This window comes from Micropterus salmoides, unplaced genomic scaffold (genome assembly GCF_014851395.1).
Source record: "Micropterus salmoides isolate LMB-PRFRI ecotype aquatic unplaced genomic scaffold, ASM1485139v1 Ms_hic_scaffold_11, whole genome shotgun sequence".
Taxonomy (NCBI): Eukaryota; Metazoa; Chordata; class Actinopteri; order Centrarchiformes; family Centrarchidae; genus Micropterus; species Micropterus salmoides.
In genome coordinates this window covers 10,146,932-10,171,561 of record NW_024040152.1, presented here as the reverse complement: position 1 = coordinate 10,171,561, position 24,630 = coordinate 10,146,932, and the positions used below count along the sequence as shown (strand labels likewise).

General features: G+C 41.4%; 1 protein-coding gene across 1 annotated transcript; it reads left to right on the top strand.

Annotated features, from left to right (window-relative positions):
- The first annotated feature begins 303 nt into the window (after positions 1 to 303).
- ago1 (argonaute RISC component 1) lies at positions 304 to 24,240 on the top strand. The gene is made up of 19 exons (XM_038710836.1): positions 304 to 759; positions 3,838 to 4,024; positions 6,403 to 6,523; positions 8,369 to 8,550; positions 9,159 to 9,295; positions 9,645 to 9,779; positions 10,084 to 10,171; positions 11,927 to 12,074; positions 12,221 to 12,340; positions 12,436 to 12,558; positions 12,734 to 12,867; positions 13,220 to 13,404; positions 13,639 to 13,798; positions 14,668 to 14,758; positions 20,113 to 20,307; positions 20,516 to 20,650; positions 20,751 to 20,852; positions 21,047 to 21,246; positions 21,580 to 24,240. Exons 1-19 carry the CDS (start codon positions 735 to 737, stop codon positions 21,686 to 21,688), a joined length of 2,577 nt encoding a protein of 858 aa, XP_038566764.1. The 5' UTR covers positions 304 to 734; the 3' UTR covers positions 21,689 to 24,240.
- The last annotated feature ends 390 nt before the right edge of the window (positions 24,241 to 24,630 follow it).

The following is a 24,630-nucleotide window of genomic DNA, read 5'->3' as shown; positions in this document are numbered from 1 at the left end:
TAACAGACATGTTATACAAGTAGTTAGGTCCATCAAATAAGATTTAAGCCTGAATTTAAACTCTTTTGTAGTGCAAAATCAAACAAAACATTTCCTAATCATACATTTTTATCATACATTTTATTTCATGGCTGCATGTTTTGCGTGTAGTTGTGTGATTATTAATATCGTCTCATAATGTCTATATCTGCAATGTAGTTCCGCCTTTAACCTCTGGGGTGTGACAGTAAGTTCATCAACAGTTCCTTTGCACTATTTAATGGCAAAGAAGAAGTTTCAGATTTCTTTTGGGGGGGGGTGAGGGGCTGGCCTTTTTTGTTCCGCTGGAGAATCCTGCTTGAACGGTGAGCAGGAGCACAACAGACCGAGAAGAAATCACAACGCCGCGGATCATCGGCGAAATCAAGGCGCAAGGAGGGACCACGCTGCCCCGCGAAGGAAGAGTGGTTAGAAATAAGACGGTATCTCCCTCCAGCGCTGCCGTTACCAGCTCCTGGGTCAACGGATAGACGAGCAGCTGGCAGCTATAGCCGTTAGCCTCAACTCCTCTGCGGGTCTGGGGGGTTCTGGTAGGGGCAGGGGGCAGGGGGCGGGGGTACACCGCGAAAAGGAGAAGACTACACGCCGAGAGGAGGGGGCTGGAAGTCTGAGACGCTTCCAGCCTGAAGGGGCCGGTGGTTTGGCCACAGCACCCCGGACTAGCTAGCTTGTACCCGCGCGGCTAAGTGAATGGGATGGAGCCGGGACCGTCTGGCGCTGGTAGGTTTATTTTTACTTTAGTGATTTAACGTGCTATCAATCCGGATTCCTGAGTTATGGCTGCAGATATAGACTGCAGTTTAAAAATTGGGGGCACCGTAGCCTGGCCTTAGCGTCAGGGGGATGTACAAGGAGGCTTGGTGACAAGCCCGTCTGTTGCATCGCAACGTTTACAGAAGAGAGAGATGGAGATGGAGGGGGCTCTGTGGGAGTCTGAATGCACAACACTGTGCAGGGAACGTTATTATTTATCCAGATTTATAGCTATAGACAAGCCCTTTCGAGCGCTGACAATATCATCAGCCATGCGCGGGGGCAGGGAGGTCGTGGGAATCTGTGTGAGGAGGGACGAGGTGAAGCCCGCCTTCAAGCAGCAGCAGCAGCTGGCTGCCCCCGACACAGCAGACCAGCCTCCCCTTTCACTAGCAGGTTATGGTTGATCCCACTGTTGATCACTTGTCTGAAGAGTGTTTAACACCTGTACTTTACATGCGCACATTAGGGACACAAGCACCGGCCTAACATCTGCAGAGACAGATGAATTATTTATGTGGAACCAACCAAAATAATCATCACTTGTGATGTCTGCACATCTGCTGTCAGAGGTGACAGAAACTCTTTTTAGACTTGGAAAGAGTGAGATGCAGTTTGTATGTGTGGTTTCGCTCTCCATGCTTCACTTTCAGATTTACAGCTATTGCTTATCAGTGCCAGTCATTTTCTATATTTGGCAATTTCCTTGATGACACTGAGGTGTGGAGGCAGCCAATTAAAACACAAACTAGGTAGTGTTTGACTTTATGCTCAGGTCTGAAGTCCACCTATTGAGCAAACTGTTGAATCATGGCATTTATATCCCACCCTTGATTCTGTCTCATACTTTTGGAAGGCGGGATTTATAAATTGAGCTGATTGCCATGTTTAGCTCCTGGTCAACTGCCAATTATTCAGAGAGCCAACTAGTTAGCCAAAACAACTGATGCATAATTGGCTGTTCCTTTTCATTCATGTAATCTGCCTCTCTTAGGTAAACATCCAATACTGTCCTTATTTTGAGATCTTAAAGACTCATTTCACTGTAATAGATTTTTTAGATTTCAGTGTGTCCTTTAATTTAAGCTCAGTCGCCATCATCCTTCATCATTAGTTACACTGAAGATCTGCTATTACTGTCACAGCTGAATTATTTGAAACCTAACCTACTGAACTCAGAATGTAAAAAGTTCGTTGTCTATTTCTGTTCTGAAAATGTGCTAAAATTTGTTGTACCGCAGGTCTCACCAAAACAGGAATATTTGCCAACTGGCCATTAATGAACCAAAATAAAGTGTGCAAAAAACGTACACGCTTCCCTTCGGATATAACTTTAAAGTAGTCACTCCCGTACGACTTGGGGTTATTGCTTGTTACGTCATTGTAAAGACAGTAAGTAGTGAAAGTGTTGATGTTGTGATGCAGCACCAAAGCTCTGCTTTAAGTCTTACCGCCCGGGAAAGACTGCTATTGTCTTGGGATATGTGAGAGTGCTGGCTCCGCTTCTCACCATCTGCCTTCACTGGCATGAGGGCGAAGTGTGTGTCATTGTGTGAGTGTGCGACAATCACAACACACTCCACATTTCACACTTCACACACATACGTGCTTTCCTGCACATAGTGTATGCGTGGTCAACACATGCCTGGTGTCTGTGTTTAATAATGTTTGTTAGATGTGAACTGCAATTCTACACGTAGATACACACTATACAGCATCTTTCTCTGTTTAGTGGCTAGTGTTACTTTTCTCGTCAGCATTTTCTGAAGGATTAGTGAACATATGATTCAGTGGTATGTTTGACTCAAGGATTCCCATAGCAGCTATTTAAAGCAGGGCTTTTCCAGTTTTGGATACACAGGCGCCTTGGCCCGATGTGGGAACATGCTCAGTGCAGGACTAGAAAGGCCAAGGTCTCTGCAGCATGACCACGGCGGCACCCTGCCTCCTCCAACACCCTACACACACACACACACACAGGTCCCCTGATATCCATGACAATGCTGTGTTGCCGTGGTGTCTCCATGGTGAGGCTGGGAATGTAGAGGGGGCCCCCTGTGTTTGTGTGTTGTGGGTGTGTGTGTTCGTTGGTAGCGAGGGCGCTCCCTCTGTCATACACCCGTGTATTTTTGTGTGTGAGTGTGAGACAGAGGAGCAGGGCAGCTGGGGTCTTTGTTGTGGTGGAGGAGGGCTGTTCTCTGGGGACCCAGAAGTTAAGGCATGGGGCCCCTCTCAGGCAGGAGTCACAGCTAGCCTCACACCAACACCCAATCTAGGACCCCCTCTGTATTAGACCTCCTGATCGGCTCTGACTTGTTTTTAACACACAATGCTAGCGTGGACACTGAAGTTGTGTTCTGTGGGTTACTGATGTAATAACTGACATATGAAGTGTATGTTGGAGGAAGATATTAGGCTTATTTTTAAAGTACAAACTTTGCTACATAAAGAAGCATTTTTTTTTATGTGTTCCTTTTCTTGCCCGCCATAATTTCCCTTTCCGTTGTCTCCCCCTTCTCTCCCATGTCCATTTTCATCTAACCTAATCTGTCTGTTCCGCATCTTCTTGTAAATATTCTCCTCCATCACCTTTTATCTTACCACTTATATAACATACCTCTCTTCTTTTCCCTGGCCCCAAATGTACATTTTTCTGCTTAACTGTTCTATTCTTATTGTTTCTCTCCTTTCCTTTCTCTCTTTTGCTATCTTCACTCTTCACTCTGTTTTCCTGTTCCCGCCACTACTCTGGTGTCCACTTATCATGTCCTCTTGGCCTCTGCCTACTCTTCCTTTCCGGCTTATACCACATTTCATGCCCTTTTTGCCTCATCCTCTGCTGCTCGCAACCACTTCCTTTGCCATCTCCTAACCTAACCGTCCTTCATCTCTGGTGTGCCTGCTTCGCCTATGCCCTTCCTCTGCTTTGACTTATTCTATTTTTGTTCTCGTTCTTGAAACACTTTTCTTATTCCTACATTCTTTGCTCTGAACCCCCTCTGTCACCTGTCCATGTCGATGGCTCCCTATCCCCCGTCTGTCCAGTGCCCATGGGGGTCTTCCCCCCACCCCTGCAGCAGGTGTTCCATGCCCCCCGCCGGCCAGGAATGGGTACCGTGGGCAAGCCCATCAAGCTGCTGGCCAACTACTTCGAGGTGGAGATCCCAAAGATGGACGTCTATCACTATGAGGTGGACATTAAGCCCGACAAGTGCCCACGGAGAGTCAACAGGTAATAGAATACATGAGGAGTGTGGATACACCTTCATCTGATCACAGTCACAGTGTTCCTTGTATTTCTTGTCTGTGATGTCCCACATTCATTTGAAAGATCAGTACTTGTCATGTCTCGTAAGCAGTTATTAACATTTGAAAACAAGGCTCACATTTTAAGAAGTCAACAATCAGTTGAAATGTCTGAAGTGTGAAACGGTTTGAAATTGGATAAAGAAATCCCAGCAGTTACTTGTAATTACTGTGTTTTCAGCCTTTTTGGTGGCAGGAGTAATAGCTACTTTCAACATGACCAAACACAACTGAGATTTAAATGTAATTCTAACAACTATTATTTATTTTATGTGCGGGAGACACACATTGTCCAAACTTCAGATCACATTATATGCTCCGCTTTGTATTGAAAGGTCTCTTGTAGAATCACACCTAGTGTGAGTCCTCGTCAGGTCTTGACTTGCAAAAAGCAGTGTAAGAAAAGTACATGCGTAATCTTTGCAGAATTGGGCAAAAAAGTAGGGTCTCAGATAATATTAACCAGCAGGAAGCTTTCTCCTCATGCAGTCGCTGTGCCCTTGTGACTGGACTGGACAGATGGTGGAGTCAAAAGTGAATCTAACTTAACTGACCCTTTCACCTTGGTTGGTGTCCATGCTGCAGAGTGTGCATTAAGATAACCCTTGTATTGGATGGTTGAATTGTTTGTTGTCTGATGCAGGTTAAATTAGAATGGTTGTGCCAAAATCTAGATGAAGTCACTGATTTTAGGGAGGATCTATAGGATATTATTGCATAAAATAAGTACCAATCAACCCTGTGATGTCTTAAAAGAGTTGTATTACAAAAAAGGTGATTCATCATTATTCTATTTGTGGTGATAACAATGAAGAGTCTTCTTTGAGTTCACTGTAGAAATATACAAGCTAGCATGGATTGCTGTTGTAGTTTTTATGTGTTCCATTCAATATTTTTTAAAATGGAGCCATTAGTCCCTCGGCAGTTTTTAGTGTCCATATCCAACTAATTTTACTTTTATTTATTACTTTAAGCCAACCAACAAATAATATATACTCATTAAAAACTCAGCGAAGAAATGTGCTGTCTGTCTGCCTTGTAGACTTTTGTTATGGTTCCCTCCAGAGAGGCAGTTCCTTTTTAAAAAGGGGGAAAAAAATGAAACAAGTGTTTTGTCTGCCTTTGAGCGGAAATGGCAACACGGCACACAATACATAAGTTTTGCTTCATCATGCATGAATGTCATTTTCCCTTTGATTCAGCTTTCTCCGCTTCTAATTCCTGACAAAAATTGTAGTGTCACCCTTGACGTGACTATGAGGGGACAAAATATGATTGGCTATCATGTTCCACAGTTGTCTTTTGTGTGAAGTCATGTGTCAGGTATCAGGGACAGGCTAGAAACAGGAATATAATATAATAGACTAAATCTGTTGTCTGTTCTAGTGTGGCTTACTAACAACCTTGGGCATTTGGTAAATTGCGAATATCATAATTTAGAAAGATCGGGTTTAACATGGACAAAAAGTGGTATCATGCTATTTGAAGATGTTATTATACAAACATGGGGTAGCCATTATTGTTGACAATTGTATTTAGACTTTAACATCTTAAATTAATTTACTGAATTAGTTCATATGTTATAATCATTACTTTTCTCTGGAAGTAATAACTTGACATGATTTACTGTATTTCTGGCTAGTAAAACAGCCCTGACCCAATACTAGTGTCATCATTTAGCATTCTGTTTTTGATTAAACAAACTATCCTTTGTTCAAATCCTTGAATCTCAGCAGAAAGACAAGGTTGTCCAGAGAACACTCTGGGAGAGGCCTTGAGCATTGTTGCCTTTCTAATTAACAAGAATGTGGTCAGAAACAAAGTAACACAGTATCTCCTATTTGTAATTAAACAGAGTTGTTTGCTCTGATTAAAGAAGAATCCTTCATGTGTTATTACCAGCTCCTCTAACATTCAGAGAGCTTTGAGCTTAAGTCTCTTTTTGGTTTTAGGGTTTGAGACAAAGGTTTCAAGAAGGCATGCAAAGGTCAAGCCCTTTGACCTTTTTCTTTTCAGAACAACTCTTCATCCCCCACACTAATATGAAGGCCAAGACACCATGAATTGAAAGGTGGCCCCCGGCCACACCCTCACTCTTTTTGTCCTTGCCTCTACCCCGTGACCGTGAGGTATTACACCCACCAGCTGTATCCTGCTTGATCAATATTCTGTCATCTTGAAACTGCCCCTTCCCAATAGACAATAGAGCATCCTAATCAGGCGATGGGTTTAATTGGCAGAGCAGGGTCTCTTTTCTGTTTCTGGTGCATGTTAATCCCATATTGTGTGTGTCGCTTCCTACAGGGAGGTGGTGGAATACATGGTGCAACACTTCAAGCCCCAGCTCTTTGGTGATAGAAAGCCAGTGTATGACGGCAAGAAGAACATCTACACGGTGCTAGCGCTTCCTATTGGGAGTGAGAAGGTAGATGTTTGCAGTGGTTTTGCCATAATAACCAACTCATTTCTCCTCAGGGATCAATAAAGTAAATTTTAAGCCCATGTTGAAACAGGAATTACAGTATTTCTCTAGGGGATAAAGTGTTATCTACACAGAAGTATTTTATCTCCTGTAGAGCATATATGTCTATCCATTCATAAAAACCACAAACACCTACTGTTTTATGGAACACTGTTACTGTCAGGTTGGATGCTGGAGTATTTGAGTACTGTGCTGGCAATCCGAGGTTTTCAAATAAATAGCTCAGGCAAACACTTGTCTTTCTGTGAATTTTAGTCAAGTCTTCTGCAGAAGGACTAACGGCAACACACATACGCCATATACATGTGTGCTCGAATGAGTGAGGACAGCTGAGTGAGCCTGTTATTTATCCAACTTTAGGGTCAATCATATCAACCCACAGTGACACGTAGTTCCATTGAAGTCTGTATAACAAAGAGAACGAGATATTTGGACTGTTACGTTTACACAGATTCAGTGCCACATCACACATTAGTCTCCTTGAGTCCAGGGTTACATGCAAAATGTTTGGAATTCCCATTACAGTACAAAGAGTTCTGCTTTCTGTAGTTGTAATCTTAAAGGAATAGTTTGACAGAAAACGCGCCTATTTGCTTTTTTGCGGAGAGTTGACGATAAGATCAGTACCATTCTTATATCTTTCTGGTAACATAAGGCCACAGCCAGTTAGCTTAGCATAGCATAACATAAGTACTGGAAACGGGGAAATGGCTAGCCTGGCTCTGTCCGAACAAGTCTCCGCTGTAAGCCTGGCAACCTCACGGTGATGGCAAGACTGTAGGAAGTCACTTCTCCTGGCCAAGAAATAGTCTAGCATGTAACCTCTTCTAAAACAGCAACTTTTACGCTTTTGTTTTTGTACAGATCAAACAAACAAGATATTATGTGTTAATAAGTGTTAAGATATACCTTTAATGTCCTGCAGTTTCACAGAAGATACAATCATACATATTGCGTAACCTTAACACATAGCGTCCAGCTGTTTGCACATAACACATATACCCTTCTGACAATGGCGACATGTTGCACAACCCCCGTGGCCAATATATACAACATTACCTGTTTGTGTTAAGTAAGTGAATGTTTATAACGGTGAGCCTGCTCTGGGGAACCCTGAATCTTTTACCAGAGTGTAAGAGCTGCAACTCTGGGTGGAGAGTGTAGGTGCCCTGTATTACAAGTGCAAAAAAAAAAGAGAATACACTTAAAACTAGACAACCATTTTAAAATAAAATACATTCAAAAAGTACAATACTCTGTAAAATGTTCAATCAGACACTTCTTAAACTGTGTTGTGGACACTATGTTTTAATCTAAGGTCATTCTGTAGATAATTATTATGCTAAGCTAACTCGTTGTTTGTTGTATCTTCACAATGCAATGACAATAAAGACTATTCTATTCTCGTATTTACTGTACACATTTGAGAGTGGTATCAATCTTCTCATCTAACTCTTGGCAAGAAAGTGAAGAAGTGTATGTCAAACAACTTCTTCAAGGATTCAGAACCATTTACTTTATGGCATACAATCTATTTGGGAGCCAACACAGCAATGGAAACAAAAACATTAAGAAAGCAAAACCATGTAAGATCATGGGTTGTTGTAGTTGTAATCAGGCTGTAAGCTGGCTTCTTGTAAGTGATGTGCAATAGGCACAGTGTTTTTGAATCGCCCTCTGTAATGTGAAATACCTTCTCCAGTATACTGCACAGCCTAAACTAGATTTTCAGCCTTGTTCTTTACCTCTCCTCTCCTTTTCTGTCCTTTCTGTCCTCTATTTCTCCAGGTGGATTTTGAGGTAACCATCCCAGGTGAGGGTAAGGACCGAATCTTCAAGGTGTCCATCCGTTGGCTGGCCAAAGTGTCATGGCGCCTGTTGCAGGAGACGCTGGTCAGTGGCCGGCTGCAGGTACCCCTCGACTCGGTTCAAGCCTTGGATGTGGCTATGCGCCACCTGGCCTCTATGAGGTACATCATAGGAACTTCTCTCTTAGTTATACCGGTATAGACACAAATACACATACTGCAACACCCCTGCTTCTGTCAGATTGTTTGTTTAAGTTAAATGCACGTACATCTCGAAGATTGGAAAGTCATGTTTTTTGCCAATTTCATTTTTTGTTGATATTGTAACCATGCAGGTTAACTGGGTTGTTCCTTTCACTTGCATCAGACCATCATAGCTCCAGGGGTCAGAGTCACTGAACAAAAGATGCTTGTTAGCTGAGACCTGTGTGAACGTGTCCACTGAACAATACTGAGCAGGAATAATAGTCTTTAATCCACTGCTGTTTGTGGAAAAAGTCAGTTCAGTGATGATGTTTTACATATATTTTTTTCTGTTTCAAAAAAAAGCTTTTCTAAAAAATACAGTACTGTTCTTATATAAGTAATACTATATACTACTATACATATTTTTTATAGCTACAAATCGCTCTAAGAGTTGACTTCTTCTGAAACCTCTTGCATGAGACGACAACTTTACTGGACATGAAGTCACACTGAGGTCATACTTTGAAATCAGTCAAGTCATTTTGCACATTCATCATTTTCCCCTCCCCACGTCCTCCAATTAGGTACACTCCTGTGGGCCGCTCATTTTTCTCCCCACCTGAAGGATACTACCATCCACTGGGTGGGGGGAGGGAAGTTTGGTTTGGCTTCCACCAGTCTGTGCGCCCTGCCATGTGGAAGATGATGCTTAATATTGATGGTGAGTCACTGAAGACATGCTCACCAGAATGTGTGTAGTCAGTCAATGATCTAATGTTTTTACTGACATTGCATGACTAGGCAGAAACAGTGGGACAGAAATGGTGAAAAGTAAAAATTACTCTGGGACCAAAGAAGATATGAATCACCAAGCATTATATTTTTAGAATTGCGATATCGTAAGTATAGGTTGATGGTCTCCTTTTGTATTGGCTGCTTGTAACATTAATTTGGCTCAGATAAATGCCTTAAATGGTGATATACAGGCTCATTAAAGTTGTGGACATCCACACACCTTTTGTTAAATTGCTCTTTTCTGATTTGTAAGGCTGCTCCCTGTCTCCCTCTAGTGTCCGCCACGGCCTTCTACAAAGCCCAGCCTGTGATTGAATTCATGTGTGAGGTTTTGGACATTCGCAATATCGATGAGCAGCCCAAGACTCTCACTGACTCGCAAAGGGTCCGCTTCACCAAGGAGATTAAAGGTGGGCCATGATTAGCCCTGAGCAAGAAAATAAATTTACACATTCATGCCTGTCTAAAGATTTTTTGCTCACTTTACCCCTGGCAACTCGTTTTCAAAACTCTCCCTCGGCTATTTAAAGTTACTGCCATTTATTATCAGGGAAGTTTAAACCTTTAACTTGTTAACGTGGTTAACATTGTTATGGTGCTTTTGTTATTTCATGAAAAGCTCTTTTAATTACTTTGCTTTTAATGATCATGCTTGTCTTTCTGTGTCTGTTTCTGTAAATGCTTGTGTACCCCACTTATTGGTGTCATTATCAGGACTGAAGGTGGAGGTGACCCACTGTGGCCAAATGAAGAGGAAATATCGTGTATGCAATGTCACACGAAGGCCTGCCAGCCACCAGACGTAAGTATGCAGACAGCTTTAAATGACATAATATATTCATTTGACAGACACATTTGTAAGTGGTAATAAGCAGGCAACCACATGTATGACTGCTATGGATATTAGATCAACTGTTTATCTATATGTATACATCTACATTATTGGGATGCTCAAACTGAACCTGAGTAATCTATGTAGATGAAGAACCAGTCTGCCGTAGCTTGTTTCGATCAAATTGTGCCATGTACTAAAGAGCCACAGGAACTAAACTAGGAGCTATGGATTCCCCTTTGCACACAGGCACATTCCGTTTGTGTTTCTGTCGCAGCTGTAGACGCATGAAGATAAGGCATATTAGATCAGTGACACATTTCACATGAGGAAATAGTCACCCTGTTGTTCTCTGTAGTTACTGTTGCATGATTCTGTTTGAATGAATGAATGAAAAGGAGACTTGCAGAGATGGAAAAGGATACTGAGAACTCCAGAACGCCTGTCTCCACAGTTGACGCTCTGCTGAGTGTTTTATGGTTTTGCTAAAGCTTTTTATCTCTTGTTCACTCTATTTATTCATTGCCACTCCCTCTCTTTTTGTGCACTTTCTTGGCACGTGGACCTCTCCTAGAGGAACTATATTAATCTGTAGTTCCTGCAGTTGAAACACAGGTAAAGTTCCTGATTTCCTCAAAAGATTATTGGTCCCCTGGGAAGGTTTCTTCATTGGAAACACTCCATTATCTAGTAACAAAGGTTCCTCTGATATTAACAAGTATTCATCAGTACTGGATCCAAGTAATTTATTTTTAGTGCTGAAATATTGTGTCTAATGAATAAGTCGCAGACATATTAGTTTGGTTAACAAATGTTGTTTACAGCCCGACAGAAAGTAAGAATTGCATACTCCTCTTTTCTCTATTTAATATCAAACTGGGTGTGTTATTAACATTACTTTGGAGTCTGATAAGTTGTAATTGTCATTACTTTTAATAACCAGTTTTTCCCACAGAATGACAGTGTAGCTGGCGGGGGGTAGGGAGGTGGTTAGCAGGGTATATTTCTATTTTTCAACTTCATTCTCCACCTTATTATAGTGTTTACTCACTACTTGAATCTGCTCCCTTTCTCTTTTCCCCACACTCACACACCTACACCTCTGTCTCTTACTGCAGAAACACACGACTTGCCCCGCCTCTTTCTGTTTCTCTCTCTTTGTATGTGTCTGCACTGTTGACTTTATCCATCAGCAATACATTCTGTAAAGTCGCCGAAAAGACAGAACTACTTGTCTTTTGTATTTTTCCACACACTGTTCTGTTTTTACAGCAACAGTATACCACAAAATGATCGAAAACAACATGGCACTGAATGACATCTTGACTGATGTGTTCACTGTTGCTCTACCTGTAAAATATCCACCGTGTCCATGTCTTGTAACGTAGTAATAGCCTACCAGATAACATCTCCTCTGTTTCTCTGCAAAATGCTAAAATGGGTTACCAAATTAGCTAGGCGGCCGTTAATGTACCTGGCCCAAGTAAAGTCTATATGTGGGAAACACTGAAAACATTTTAACATCAACCTAAATGAATTGGCAATCAGGAGCTGGTGAGTGATGCATTGCGATGACAATGACATTTGTCACTGATGTGCCACACACTCATGACCACGCAGAGGTGTATCCACTCGAAAATCAAAGGCAATGTTTCATCTTTTTACCCGATCTTACAGTGGTGCATGTGTTTTTTTTTGTTTGTTTTTTTTTGTCTTTTCTGCCAGGTTTCCCCTTCAGCTCGAAAGTGGGCAGACAGTAGAATGTACAGTAGCCCAGTACTTCAAGCAGAAGTACAACCTGCAGCTAAAATACCCCCACCTACCTTGTCTACAGGTGGGGCAGGAGCAGAAGCATACCTACCTGCCCCTGGAGGTGAGAAAGGGTTCAAGGATGAGTTTATTTTCATTTAAAGATTTAACCAATGTAGACAACACTGGCTATTTTGAGAAACATCCAGTATTTACATCCTAACACCCCCAATGTTTACACCCTAATGACTCTAGATGTAATTGTTCCAGGTTTGTAACATTGTAGCAGGTCAACGATGCATCAAGAAACTGACAGATAATCAGACCTCCACTATGATCAAAGCCACAGCTCGCTCCGCACCCGACAGACAAGAGGAGATCAGCAGACTAGTGAGTTGTAGAGACAACTGATGTAACAACAGTGTATAGGAATGTATGACTGTGATTTTTTGTGAGATGTGATGGATGTCCTTCACTGTCCACAGATGAAGAACGCTAACTTCAACCTGGACCCGTACATCCAGGAGTTTGGGATCAAGGTGAAAGATGACATGGCTGAGGTGACAGGCAGGGTGCTTCCAGCCCCTATCCTGCAGTATGGAGGACGGGTAATGGTTCATTTATTTTAAAAAATCAGTTTTTGAGTTATAATGGGAGATTCTGGAAGTAGCTACTCTCTAAAAAAAAGTTGCAGTTTCTCACAGACAGTACTGTACATATTTTTTGCTGTAGATTTGACCTGATTTGGTTTACACTTTATCTCCTCTGGTGTCTCTTACACAGAACCGTGCCATAGCAACCCCCAACCAGGGAGTGTGGGACATGAGGGGGAAGCAGTTTTATAATGGCATCGAGATCAAAGTGTGGGCAATTGCCTGCTTTGCCCCCCAGAAACAGTGCAGAGAAGAGGTGCTCAAGTAAGTAGTAACAGTGGAAAAACTGCGGAACAGTTTCCCCCTTAACATTCATTGGCAGTTTTGCATTTGATAGTCATTAGATCCCCTTTTAATTTAGCTGCTACCAAGAGATCCACAACACCATATTTAGCCTACATTTGGTATCTCAAACACTGATTAATTTCTGTATAATAATATAAATTATAATTCCTAATGTTTACTTTTTTGTGAAGTGTGACTGTTTAATTGGGGGGGGGGGGTTGTCCTGCACCCGCTACTGAAAAAAATACTGGACAGGGCAGGGATACAATGCAAGACAACAGGTATGAAAAACCGTAGCTTGCTGAATTGTACTTCTCTGGTTTCCTCTCAGGAACTTCACAGACCAGCTGCGTAAAATCTCTAAGGATGCTGGCATGCCAATTCAGGGCCAGCCATGCTTCTGTAAATATGCCCAGGGAGCGGACAGCGTGGAGCCCATGTTCAGACACCTGAAGAACACCTACTCTGGACTCCAGCTCATCATCGTCATTCTGCCGGGAAAGACTCCTGTCTATGGTAGGCTATGTTATATTTTTCTTAGATATACTGTCTGTCTGTCATGATGTGAATCTGTTATTGTTTTTGCACAAACAAATAAGTTGTACAAGAAAGAAGCATCTAAAACAGGTCATCAACCACCTAAAGACATACTCTACTGAAAGATAAGACAAACTGAACTTCACAAAATGCTACCTCAGCCCTATAGCATCATGGTGTTCTCAAGGCCCATTTCCAAACTGTCCCCTTTAGCGGAGGTAAAGCGCGTGGGAGACACCCTCTTGGGCATGGCCACGCAGTGTGTCCAGGTGAAGAACGTAGTGAAGACGTCACCTCAGACCCTCTCCAACCTCTGCCTCAAGATCAACGTGAAGCTGGGAGGCATCAACAACATCCTGGTACCTCACCAACGGTGAGCTTTTGTTCGGACTGCTTTTTGAATTAGAGGACAGGGAGAAATCGACTGTCGCAAATGAACAAGTGTTGGACCGATGTGTCTGCAGCTAATCTCGCATACTACTGGACCCATGCTTTTTTTTGTCCACATTTATGACTGGATGCTCAAGGACCTCTTGTGGTTGCAGTGATTCACAATTTTAAAAAACCCGTTTTATTGACTGCTCTCTACTCCTCTCTCCTCTTAATCATAGACTGTATATAAAGTCTATGCTCTGAACTGGCCGGTAGGTAAGGAAGGTTGTTACATCAGTTAAGTTACATACATATTCTTTAACAATGGCGGAGAGTACTTATTAACGTATTAAAAATTGTTGCTGGATTGTAAAAATATTCTGTCTGAATTACTTTAAAGTACTTGATGTAGTATAAAGAGCAACAAAGTCCACAGAGGGAGGCAGTCATGGTGAATGAATCTGTTTCACACTGTGTGAACCGAACCAAAAGTCAAATGACACGCCGTCTCTGCACAATATAAGTTTGTACAAATGACGTGAGATAAACGCAAAAAGTAGATAAGGCTTGTAAATATCACACAAAATGAGTTAAGACATTGATATTCATATGACATTTGGTGATACCAGGCACGGTGGAGATCTGCAGTCTAAGTGCACTCTCTCCCCTCTATTTAAAAAACATCTCCTATTGCAACAACCCACACATTATGCTTAAGAACTGGCTAGCTTTAAGTCCAGCTGGATTACATACTGTATATTGACCTGTCGCAGCATTTCAGCCTGTAATGATAATACTCCTCAAAAGCAACCCTGGACTGCCTTTATGAGCAAGTGTAATTTGCATTTCTTCCTCCCTTCACCCTCTCAGATCAGCAGTGTTTCAGCAGCCGGTTATCTTCCTGGGAGCTGACGTCACACACCCCCCTGCTGGAGATGGCAAGAAGCCCTCCATTACTGCTGTAAGTCTCAGAAATAACACGTTCATTAAACAACACAAGCTGACCTTCAACACAAAGTCAGGAAAGGAAGGGAATATGCAACTATTGCATGTCACACAAAGTCAGGCCACTTGTCAAATCCGGGCGTGCAGGTTAAGCCCATGAGTGGAGCACCCAAGTGCTTTTGGCTCTGGTAATGTGATGGGCATTTGTCAGTATTACTTGTCATTTGGAGAATAAATGACACTGTCCAGATTATCTGATAATGGAAATGGAAAGTGTTAGTTGCAACAATAGATTTTAATTATTGTCTGTCTATTTAAAGATCACAGGCTGTAGAAAAACAGGTTTGACATTACATTCTGCAGGGATGTTTTAACTGGATGGGTTGGCTGTTTATCTTTCTGGAGCCAGAAAATCCAGACTTGGTCTAAGTGGACAGGCTGAGACACATTTTTTTTAAACATACTTTTTGTTGTGAAACTCTAAAACTGCCACCATGACATATATTAGAAAAAGAGAAATGAGCCTTTGAAGCCATAATTTCTAGTTAAAAAAATTCACTTTCTAGTTTAAGAGAAGGATTTTTCTTCAGGGGTTTTTTCGAGTTTATAGTATTGGCCATTATAAGAGGAACATCAGCTTAAGGCACTAGGCTGCCACTTGGTATAGATAAGCCTACAAGTCAAAGTAATTAATTTATACTTTTCACAGAACTGATCGGCATGAATGTCATGCAGGTTCTGTCCACGTGTTCGTGTTGGACACAGCAGCAGTAAATACAGCAGCCTTTTAAGATCGGATTGTTGCCAACACAGGGATTTGAACCTTGTTCTCTCTTTTGCAATCATTTTCAAAGCAATAAAAAATTATCTATTAATTAATTAACGCCGACAGTTTTTTTTTTTTATCGCACGTTAACGCAGTTTTAAAAAAATATTATTTTGAAAGTCCGTTGCTCACTGGCTCTGAATACACATAGGCGTTACAGTCAAACTATGGGTCACAGGAGAGGTGGGATGTTGATCAGCCTGCAAATAACCCTCCCAAACAAGCAGCGGAGAGAGGCTTCAGCAGGGATACAGATACCATGGCAACAGCTTCTGCGCGCTACACAGCCGTAGCCTTTTTAACTTGAATTAAAATTATACATAGGCTAACTTTACCTGATAGGCCTGCATTTAATTTTGCGCGGATTTTGTGAATTCCCTCCTGTTGATGTCCTGATAACTTTTTAGATTCTGGAAACTCACAAAAGGCGAGGATCAGTCTCTCTTCCAATGATTTGTGCTGCGCGTCGTGTACAAAAAGTTCAAGACAATTCAACTTCGGCAGCAGGAGGGCGTGTGCGTGAGGCGAGCACGACCGCGACAGTTTCACGGGAACGCACCCGCTTGTCGATACACCTTGTGCTCGACCACTGTAACAGGGACACTTGCTACTGAACATAGACTGTTTCTGCTGCTCCCTGATTAAAAAAATAAATAAAATGTTTCTGCTGATCAGGGGCATAGGAGCGACTTTGAACCTGGGGGGGATGCTGAAATGCTAGGGGGGTTCGGGGTATGCTTCCTTGTATTTATTTATTTATTTTTAAATAAAGCACTTAAATGCTCGTTTCTTATGACTTTTGAAAACAGAATGTACTTATTAGTGTGGCTGAAACAGGGTCTTTGTAGTGACAGAAGATGGAGAAAAACTTGGAAAGGGAGAGGGTCAGAGAGACGAAGTATAATATACTATAACTAGAAAAAAAACGACTACATACCATGAAAACCATGGAACAGCTGCTGGTTAATGTAGCTAGCCACAGTACAAATTTATTTAGTTATCCTAATGTTACACTTGTGAGCTGTCTGTGATATTTCCTGTGTCTCACTTGGCCCTGACTCTTCCTGCAACATGTTTGTGAACACAGAACTGTCTTTAATGCAAACTCTGTTGACATGCCGTTGGAATAACAAAGTCTTTTACTATGTGAGTTTTAGAATTTGTTTAGTAGCTATCCATACAACTTACAAGCTCCTCCTCCTCAGTTTGTTCTACTCCTGTTCCTGTGACCTCTGTCCTCTTCCTCTTAAAATACTGCAGGACGCTCATCTCTGTGTGAACACTGACTACTTTTCAATTGTTTATGGACACGTGGCAGAGACACATACACACTTCAGGAGACAAGTTTTTAAAAAAGTGGCCAAGGAGTTTGTCCCTGGTCAGCCCACTCTCCAAATAAAGCATTTGTTGGGGCCTCCTGGTCTTTAGAGACATTTATTCCTGCATTCTTGAGAATTTAATGCAAGTAGAGTACATCACTAAATGAGCCTTTAAAATACATTTTCAAAACTAGAAACTCCTCTCTAACTCTCCTAAAGTAATGTAATCACATCAGCTGAGCCCTTGAGTAGATAAGTAGGCCTAAATAAGTCATATCATCATCAGTCTTACAATAAACTGGTGCTTTGGCCTGTGCTGGCTTTGACTCTGTTCTGCTCTTGCCCTCATCTCTGCTGTCTGTCTCATGTTCACCATGTCAGCACTAGTACTGCTGCGGCTGCCCAGTGGCGGGTGGAGTACTCAAAATATATAATAATATATTTCATCTGCTGTTCATCAGGTTAGAAACAGCTGCAACATGGTTATTTCTAGGGAATGCAATTTGCTTTGCTGGTTGATTATCTTTAGCTATTTCTGTTTAATACAATTATTTTCCTTTTTAAATCTCCATTAAGGTATTGATAAGATCACTTTAAAATATCAGCTTGCTGCCCAGCCACTATTGTTGCCTATATCTTTTCTTATGGACATGTAGCCAACCAAACCACTTGCTTTGCAGTAACACAGGAAGCCAATACAATCAGATTATTCCTAAAGCATCAAAATAGTCTTTATAACGCAAATAATTATTGTGGCAGTAACACGGAGCAGCTCGTTGTTGAAGCAGGTAGCCTAAACCGGCATACATGCGTAAAGCCCAACAGGACTGTTTTATCCACCATATTTTCTCTCTCTGTGCATCTCAAAAATTATTGTTTCCTGAATAAATAACAGGTGGTAGCTGCTGAGTAAAAGCCAAGATTGGTTTCACCGGCGACATTCTGTTTATGGACACACTGCCGTCCATCGCTATAAAACAAATGGTAACCAATATAAAATAAACAGGCTAATGTCCATCAAAAGAAAGCGATGCTCTTTTAAACAACAGGATACTGTTAATATATCAGAATCAATCTAGTGATCATCTAACTTATGTTACAGTGTGAAGTCTACGTTTGCTCTGCAGAGAGTGAATACGCTTTTAATGCGGCGTTAATGGAAAGTGAAAGTATTTATTTGCCGGCTTGTTAAAGAGCGATGCAGGCTGCTTTCCAACACGGCCAGCAGTGCCATGGTGTGTACTCACTGGATTTCAGTTGTATTAAAAGAACAATAAAGCCTCAAACAGAAAAAGGTTTTGCCTGATTTTCTAAATGTTTGCATCTGCCCAGCTCTGTGACTGTGGCAAGCGCCGACACCAGGCGCTCTTCTGCGTAACTGCGCGCACACAGACTGGATCATTTCGGTTAATGAAGCAAAATGATTAAATTACAGACTGGTTAAGTTATGAAGGTATGAATGGAAAATGTAGCCAAATTAAAAGTAGATTACTGGCCTAAAGAGTAAAAGTACAGTTTTTTTAAAAAAGGAACATGAAAAGGTGCCAATTATTTATTTATTTTGCAAATGTGCGTTATTTTATTATTATTTATTACAAGTTAGCCTACTTCCCACCCTGCAGCAGGAGTCCTCACTACTGTCTGCAGGTTGGCTATAAGTAACAGCAGCACAAAATAAAGGTAATATTGAGGCACTTTGCTTCACCTGCCTCAAGCAACACTTTTTTTTTTTTTTTTTTTTCTCCCTCAAGTTTTCAGCACTACCTTTGCCTTGTGTCACATTTGTCGCGTTTCAACCGTTTAATCATGTGTGATGCGAAGTGTGTGATTGATTGATTGACTCACTAGTCATTCAAACTAATCAGCCAACTCCGAAATCGCTGGAAAAAGGTGGGGGGACAAAACACAGATTTTGAAATGTAGGGGGGACATGTTTAGTCGTTGCCCAGCACTAATTTATAAGTATATAGTTATGTAAAGTAAAGCATCTGATTGCGGTACAGATGCTAAGTTGGCAGGGACACTTTTAAATTTTTTTATAGGCAAATCAAAAAAAACAACAACAAAGGCATATAAATAATGCAAATGACCTTAAGATGTCATAGAAAAGCAAATGAACATGGTTGTGGTTGCTTAGTGACAGTGGCAGTAGGTGGCTATGGCACACAGCAATGCTGGAAAGAAGAATGCCACTGACATAAATAGTATGTTTGAGGCAGAAGAACACCTTTTTAAATCTTGAACACAGATGGAAACACTTTAAACGTCACTACGATCAGCTCATTCAGTATTTGTTATACATTTTAACTGGTAACATGAATGCACTTGTAGAAATGGGGAAATACTATTATGTTTATACGCTAGATGAGATGCATTCATCACCTTGGGCTCTGTTAACTTGGGGTGGGCATTTGTACTGTATTTTGACATTTTCATTAAAACCATCATTAGTTTCAGCCCTTATTTACGTAGTTTTTGTACTCTTATGCCATTCATAACGATTAACAAGACTGACACCAACTTGTTTGTAAATTAGTGGTAATTGCCCAGATGCGCTCTGCTTTGTGTCGAGTCCAGTTCATGCGAAATGTCTGCGATCAATCTGACTTTTTGTTTAGACTCACAATACACAATAAATGAGGCTGAACAAATAAAAAAAGTGGTAACAGAGGAGTTGGTGAGGGAAACATATGGCATCACTGACTCACGTTCAAAAAGGAAATGACGTCAACCCTCGTCCGCCCTTGACCTCAGCTTGGCTGTGGTTGGCTGTGGTGTTGCCTAGCAATTATGACAAGCGCTTGAGTCACACACACACAGAGGATGGGAGAGGCGAAGAGGGTTCGTCTTGTTCCTCCTGACTGAGGTGAAAACTAGTGGAAAAACTATGATTGTGGTTTGGTGTAAGGAATAGAGGAGGAAAAAAAAGGTGGACCATGAGCCTCCCACATATCCCAGTGGCAGCCAGGCGATGCTATTGTACAAATATACACATTGGGACAAATATGAGCCTGTTGCAGTGTGAAACATCTTGAGTCCTACTCAGAGACACCAAGTAGATTGAGATGTAATCTACTATCATGACTTTTCTTGTGTCTCCATCATACATTTGATGAATGCCGTTATGCAAAGCACCTTACAATACCCAGTGGAACATTTTTCTTTGCGTATGTGTTACCAGTGCCCTGTACAACTCTGTCACACCCTTCCTCACCTCTCTTCCAGGTGGTAGGCAGTATGGATGCTCATCCCAGCAGATATTGTGCCACAGTGCGAGTCCAGAGACCCAGGCAGGAGATCATTGAAGATCTGTCTTACATGGTGCGTGAACTGCTAATTCAGTTCTACAAATCGACCCGGTTCAAGCCCACCAGGATCATTTTCTACAGAGATGGAGTTCCTGAGGGACAGTTGCCACAGGTAATAGGATGTCATGGTAGTAGAAACTGATAGGAGTTGTTTGAAGGTTTATAAACATGACTCCACTGGATTGTCCAATATTGTAAAAATACATAATTTTGTATTACTTCATTTGCATAATGTGCTGTTGGCAAAGTGCATTTCAGCATTTGTCCATAAAAGTAGCTGTATCAACTTGAGTGCTAATAATAAATATTCTTGTGTGTAGATTCTGCACTATGAGCTCTTGGCTATCAGAGATGCATGCATCAAGTTGGAGAAAGACTATCAGCCAGGCATCACCTATATTGTGGTGCAGAAACGCCATCACACACGCCTCTTCTGTGCTGACAAGTCTGAAAGGGTGAGCTCTCTGTTTATTTTAAAAAGTGTTCTCTTTTTATACTTACATACTTGTTTTCATATGTTTTAATAATTATTGTGTTGTGTTTTTCTCTTGATAGATTGGGAAGAGTGGGAATATTCCTGCAGGGACTACAGTGGACACCAGCATCACTCATCCCTTTGAGTTTGACTTCTACCTGTGCAGCCATGCAGGCATACAGGTATTAATAACAGAAACAGGATGTTTTGTGCAATATGTACTATGTAATTAAGTTTTTGAAATCTCTGAAAAGATTATAAGACTGAATGCCATTGACCTCAAAACCCCATATATCACATTTGGTTGGTTTACATAGCCAGTTTTTTTGCTTGAGAGATGTTTCATGTTTTTTTCATGCCATCTCGCTGTCTCCAGGGTACCAGCCGGCCGTCTCATTACTACGTTTTATGGGACGACAATCGTTTCACGGCTGATGAGTTACAGATTCTAACTTACCAGTTGTGCCACACTTACGTGCGTTGTACCCGCTCAGTCTCCATCCCTGCGCCAGCCTACTATGCTCGTCTTGTGGCCTTCCGTGCCCGCTACCATTTGGTGGACAAAGAACATGACAGGTTAGTGTGGTTATGAAAGATGTGACATGTAGATTTCTCAGACTTTTAAAGCTTGTTTTTGATTCCCAAAATTGTGATAACCAACAGCCAGTGGAAATGTTTAATTGTGTAATGTAGATGTATGACATAGGCTGTATACCACGTAAAGTCCATCAGTCTTTATATAACTGCTCTGCCACACTGTCTGCATATGAAGTGACCTCATATGGAGTTTGGACCTCAAATTTGAGAGATGGTGCTAATGGTGACTTTATTCCGATGAATAAAGTGTGAATAACATGAAGTGTCACTGATCTTTGTTCTGCAACTTCTCTTCCGGTCATCTCTCTACAGTGGAGAGGGTAGCCACGTGTCGGGTCAGAGTAACGGTCGGGACCCCCAGGCTCTGGCTAAAGCTGTTCAGATTCACCACGACACCCTGAGGACCATGTACTTTGCCTGAGCTACACCAAACATCACCACCATCGATCCCTCCCACCTTATTTCTACCTGAGTGGGCACATGGCCCACCACCACCTCATCCCCATCCCTTATTCCCAATGACTTCCCACCACACATAACTTCACTTGCCAGTCATTTACCCAAATCCAAGAATCATAAGGCCCTTCACCTGTAAAACACAGGCAGACTCTACAGCCTCATGCACTCAAAAGGTTTTGAATATTATTATTATTATTATTGTTGTTGTTATTATTATTATTGTCATTTTGTTGTTTTTACTTTACCAGGACTATTTCTCTTTTTATGTTGAATTTTTAAAACGTGGGTATTATGTAATAGTATTGAACCCTACCTTCACTCTCCTGTGTATGTAAGTATGCAATATGGATGGGAGGAAAATAGGCGATAAAAAGAAAAAAAAATCTCAAAAAACTTTTTTAACTGCCACCACGATGCTGCCTCTTTACCCAGCCGAATGCTGGATGCTGGTGTTCCAAGCCCCTTTAGTATGGGGATCCTCCAGAGGGGTGGTACTGGGCACGCACACTTACATGCATCATTTTATCGTTGTCATGAACTACATTCATGTTTTCAATGTTTTTGAATAATGTTATTTTTTTAAACAGCCTTGAGGTGTCTGAGGTATGGTACATTAGCACTTAGTGTTAGCATGTAGGTGCCACCAGTCCTGCACATAAGGGTTTGTTAGTACATGTAAGACTAGCACTCTGGTCTTTATTAGACAGAAGGAGCAGGCGTAGCATATCGTAGATCCAGGAGAGAAGTCCTGCCGCACTCTTTGTGCTGGTTGGCCCGTCCCTGAGAGATTTAGCCTATAGAGGCAAGCTTAGCATAACAATAGAGGGACCATTTACATAGAGTGTATCAAATATACTTGCACCCCATGCACCTGAACCAGCATTATTAACCAGCCAAAAGTGATGCCAACCAATGAAAAAGGCACACTTAAACAGGAAGATAATCTGTTATTCCTGTATGTGTTGCTCTTTTAGGACTTACAAGGCACTTTTAAAAAAATGTACTTATTGATTTATTTTACTTGGTGAGACTTGTCTGTGCTGAGACTTGACACAGACTACTCTGATGTTTTCTCACACACACACACTTGCATAGCTGTCAGAACTAAGAGGTAACTAAGGCAATAGGCAAGGTAAACACTCCGAAGATTTGAATGCAGGCAAAAAAATAAAGTCTGCGATCACTCAAGTGCTGCAAAGCTGAACTCTCATTCAGCAATTGACCTTGCTCCGATCATTCTGCACATTCCAACATGTATCAGTGGAGACGTGGACACGCTTCTTTGCATACCTATACACACACCTATCCCCATTTTTACACAAAGCTCTTCCCTTGCAGGCATTTACAACTCAAAGCCTGGATAGCAGAAGCACACATCTCTACCCACTCAGTCTCTTTCTTAGCATGTAGAGACCAACTTCTTCAAATGCACTTGTCCCCTTACTTCCTTCCAAGCCAAACTATCACACAGCACCCTTTCCATCATCACATTGTATCCTTCCTGTTCTCACTTTTAACATCACATACCTGCAGCATCCCCTGCCCCAATCCCCTAGCTTGTGTTAGCCAATCCCTTTTGGTGCTCTGTGTGCATGGGCGGCACAGATAGGGGATTGCTACATTGGACAGGGTGGGCCATTATTACTACTACTAAATATGCCCTGCCTTTGACATCTAGTCACTTTCTGGATTTAGGAAAAAATGCATGTAATTATTTTTTATGACTGGATATTCTGAGCCACCTTATTTTGGTTTCCTTAGAGGTAGGAGCTTTGCGCTCACCACTGCCTGTCAGTTGTTTTGCCTCGATTGTGTAATGGTTATACAGACTGCTTTTTCCTTTTGTCATTATTAATATGAAAATTGTGACTAGTGTCAGAGTGTATCCTCAAGAGGGCACTGTGGAGACTGTCTCAAAATTCCACCTCAGTTGCCCTTTAAGCGCCTCAAATCTTGTCTGATGGTCAGAGCCCCTTTGAGCTGAAAGGGATCAAAAAATAAGAGATCAGATGAGTTTGATTTTTAAATCATGTTTATTAACTTGCATAATCAATATGCCTTTGTACACCGTTTTACTGATCCTTCATTGTGTCCAAGGTGATTTGTATATATAAATATATAATATTAACCTGTTATGTATTTTGGCTCACCGTCTGCCGGGCCTTTCACAGTTGGGGCCAGTGTTTAATCCCTCATTCTGTGCTAAAAAAAAGGAGAAAAAAAAAAAAACTCACTGAAGCCACAAAGCACCTTGCAAAGGGGGAAGACGAAATGGCAGTCACCCTGGAAATGCATCATGTGGACAAGGGAGAGTCCACTCCTCTCCACACAGCCTCACTGTCTGACTAAGCAATATTGAAGCCACTGATCAAGAACAGTCCTTGTCATAGCACTTCCCAGTAGATTTGAATGAAAGGACATGGAAGCATATTAATTTGGCTCTGTATGTGATAGAATGGGAACTCTGTTGGGGAGGGTTATTTTTTAAAGAAAATAAAATTGTTTTTTATTACCCCTGTTGTTGATGGGTTTTTTTTACTTGTAAATGTAATAATAGCCCGGGCTTTTATTTGCTTAAGTCACTGAACTCCACTTGTTTATATTGGGACAGGTGTCTATATGGGACAACCCTATATACACAAAACATTTGCGTGTGAAATTGTTTATTTCAAACGCTATGAACATTACTGGTATAAAAGAAATTTGGCTTTTTGATCTCTCTTCTTTACCATACCAGTTAGTTTGAATTGTGTGTGTGTGTGTATATATATATATATAAATTAACGGAATAATGAATTCTGTAGAATCAAACTGATTCTACAGAATCGATACAAACCAAACCAGGTGTCTAATTGGGACCTGGCTGTGTTTATTTGTAAAAATGTGTAGCCACCAGGTCAGTAA

Bases quoted from the DNA above. Each gene is read 5' to 3' on its own strand.
- ago1 (XM_038710836.1), top strand. From the start codon at position 735: ATGGAGCCGGGACCGTCTGGCGCTG. The intron at 6,524-8,368 runs GTAGATGTTTGC...CTATTTCTCCAG, and splicing joins TTCCTATTGGGAGTGAGAAG to GTGGATTTTGAGGTAACCAT. The intron at 12,559-12,733 runs GTAATGGTTCAT...TCTCTTACACAG, and splicing joins TCCTGCAGTATGGAGGACGG to AACCGTGCCATAGCAACCCC.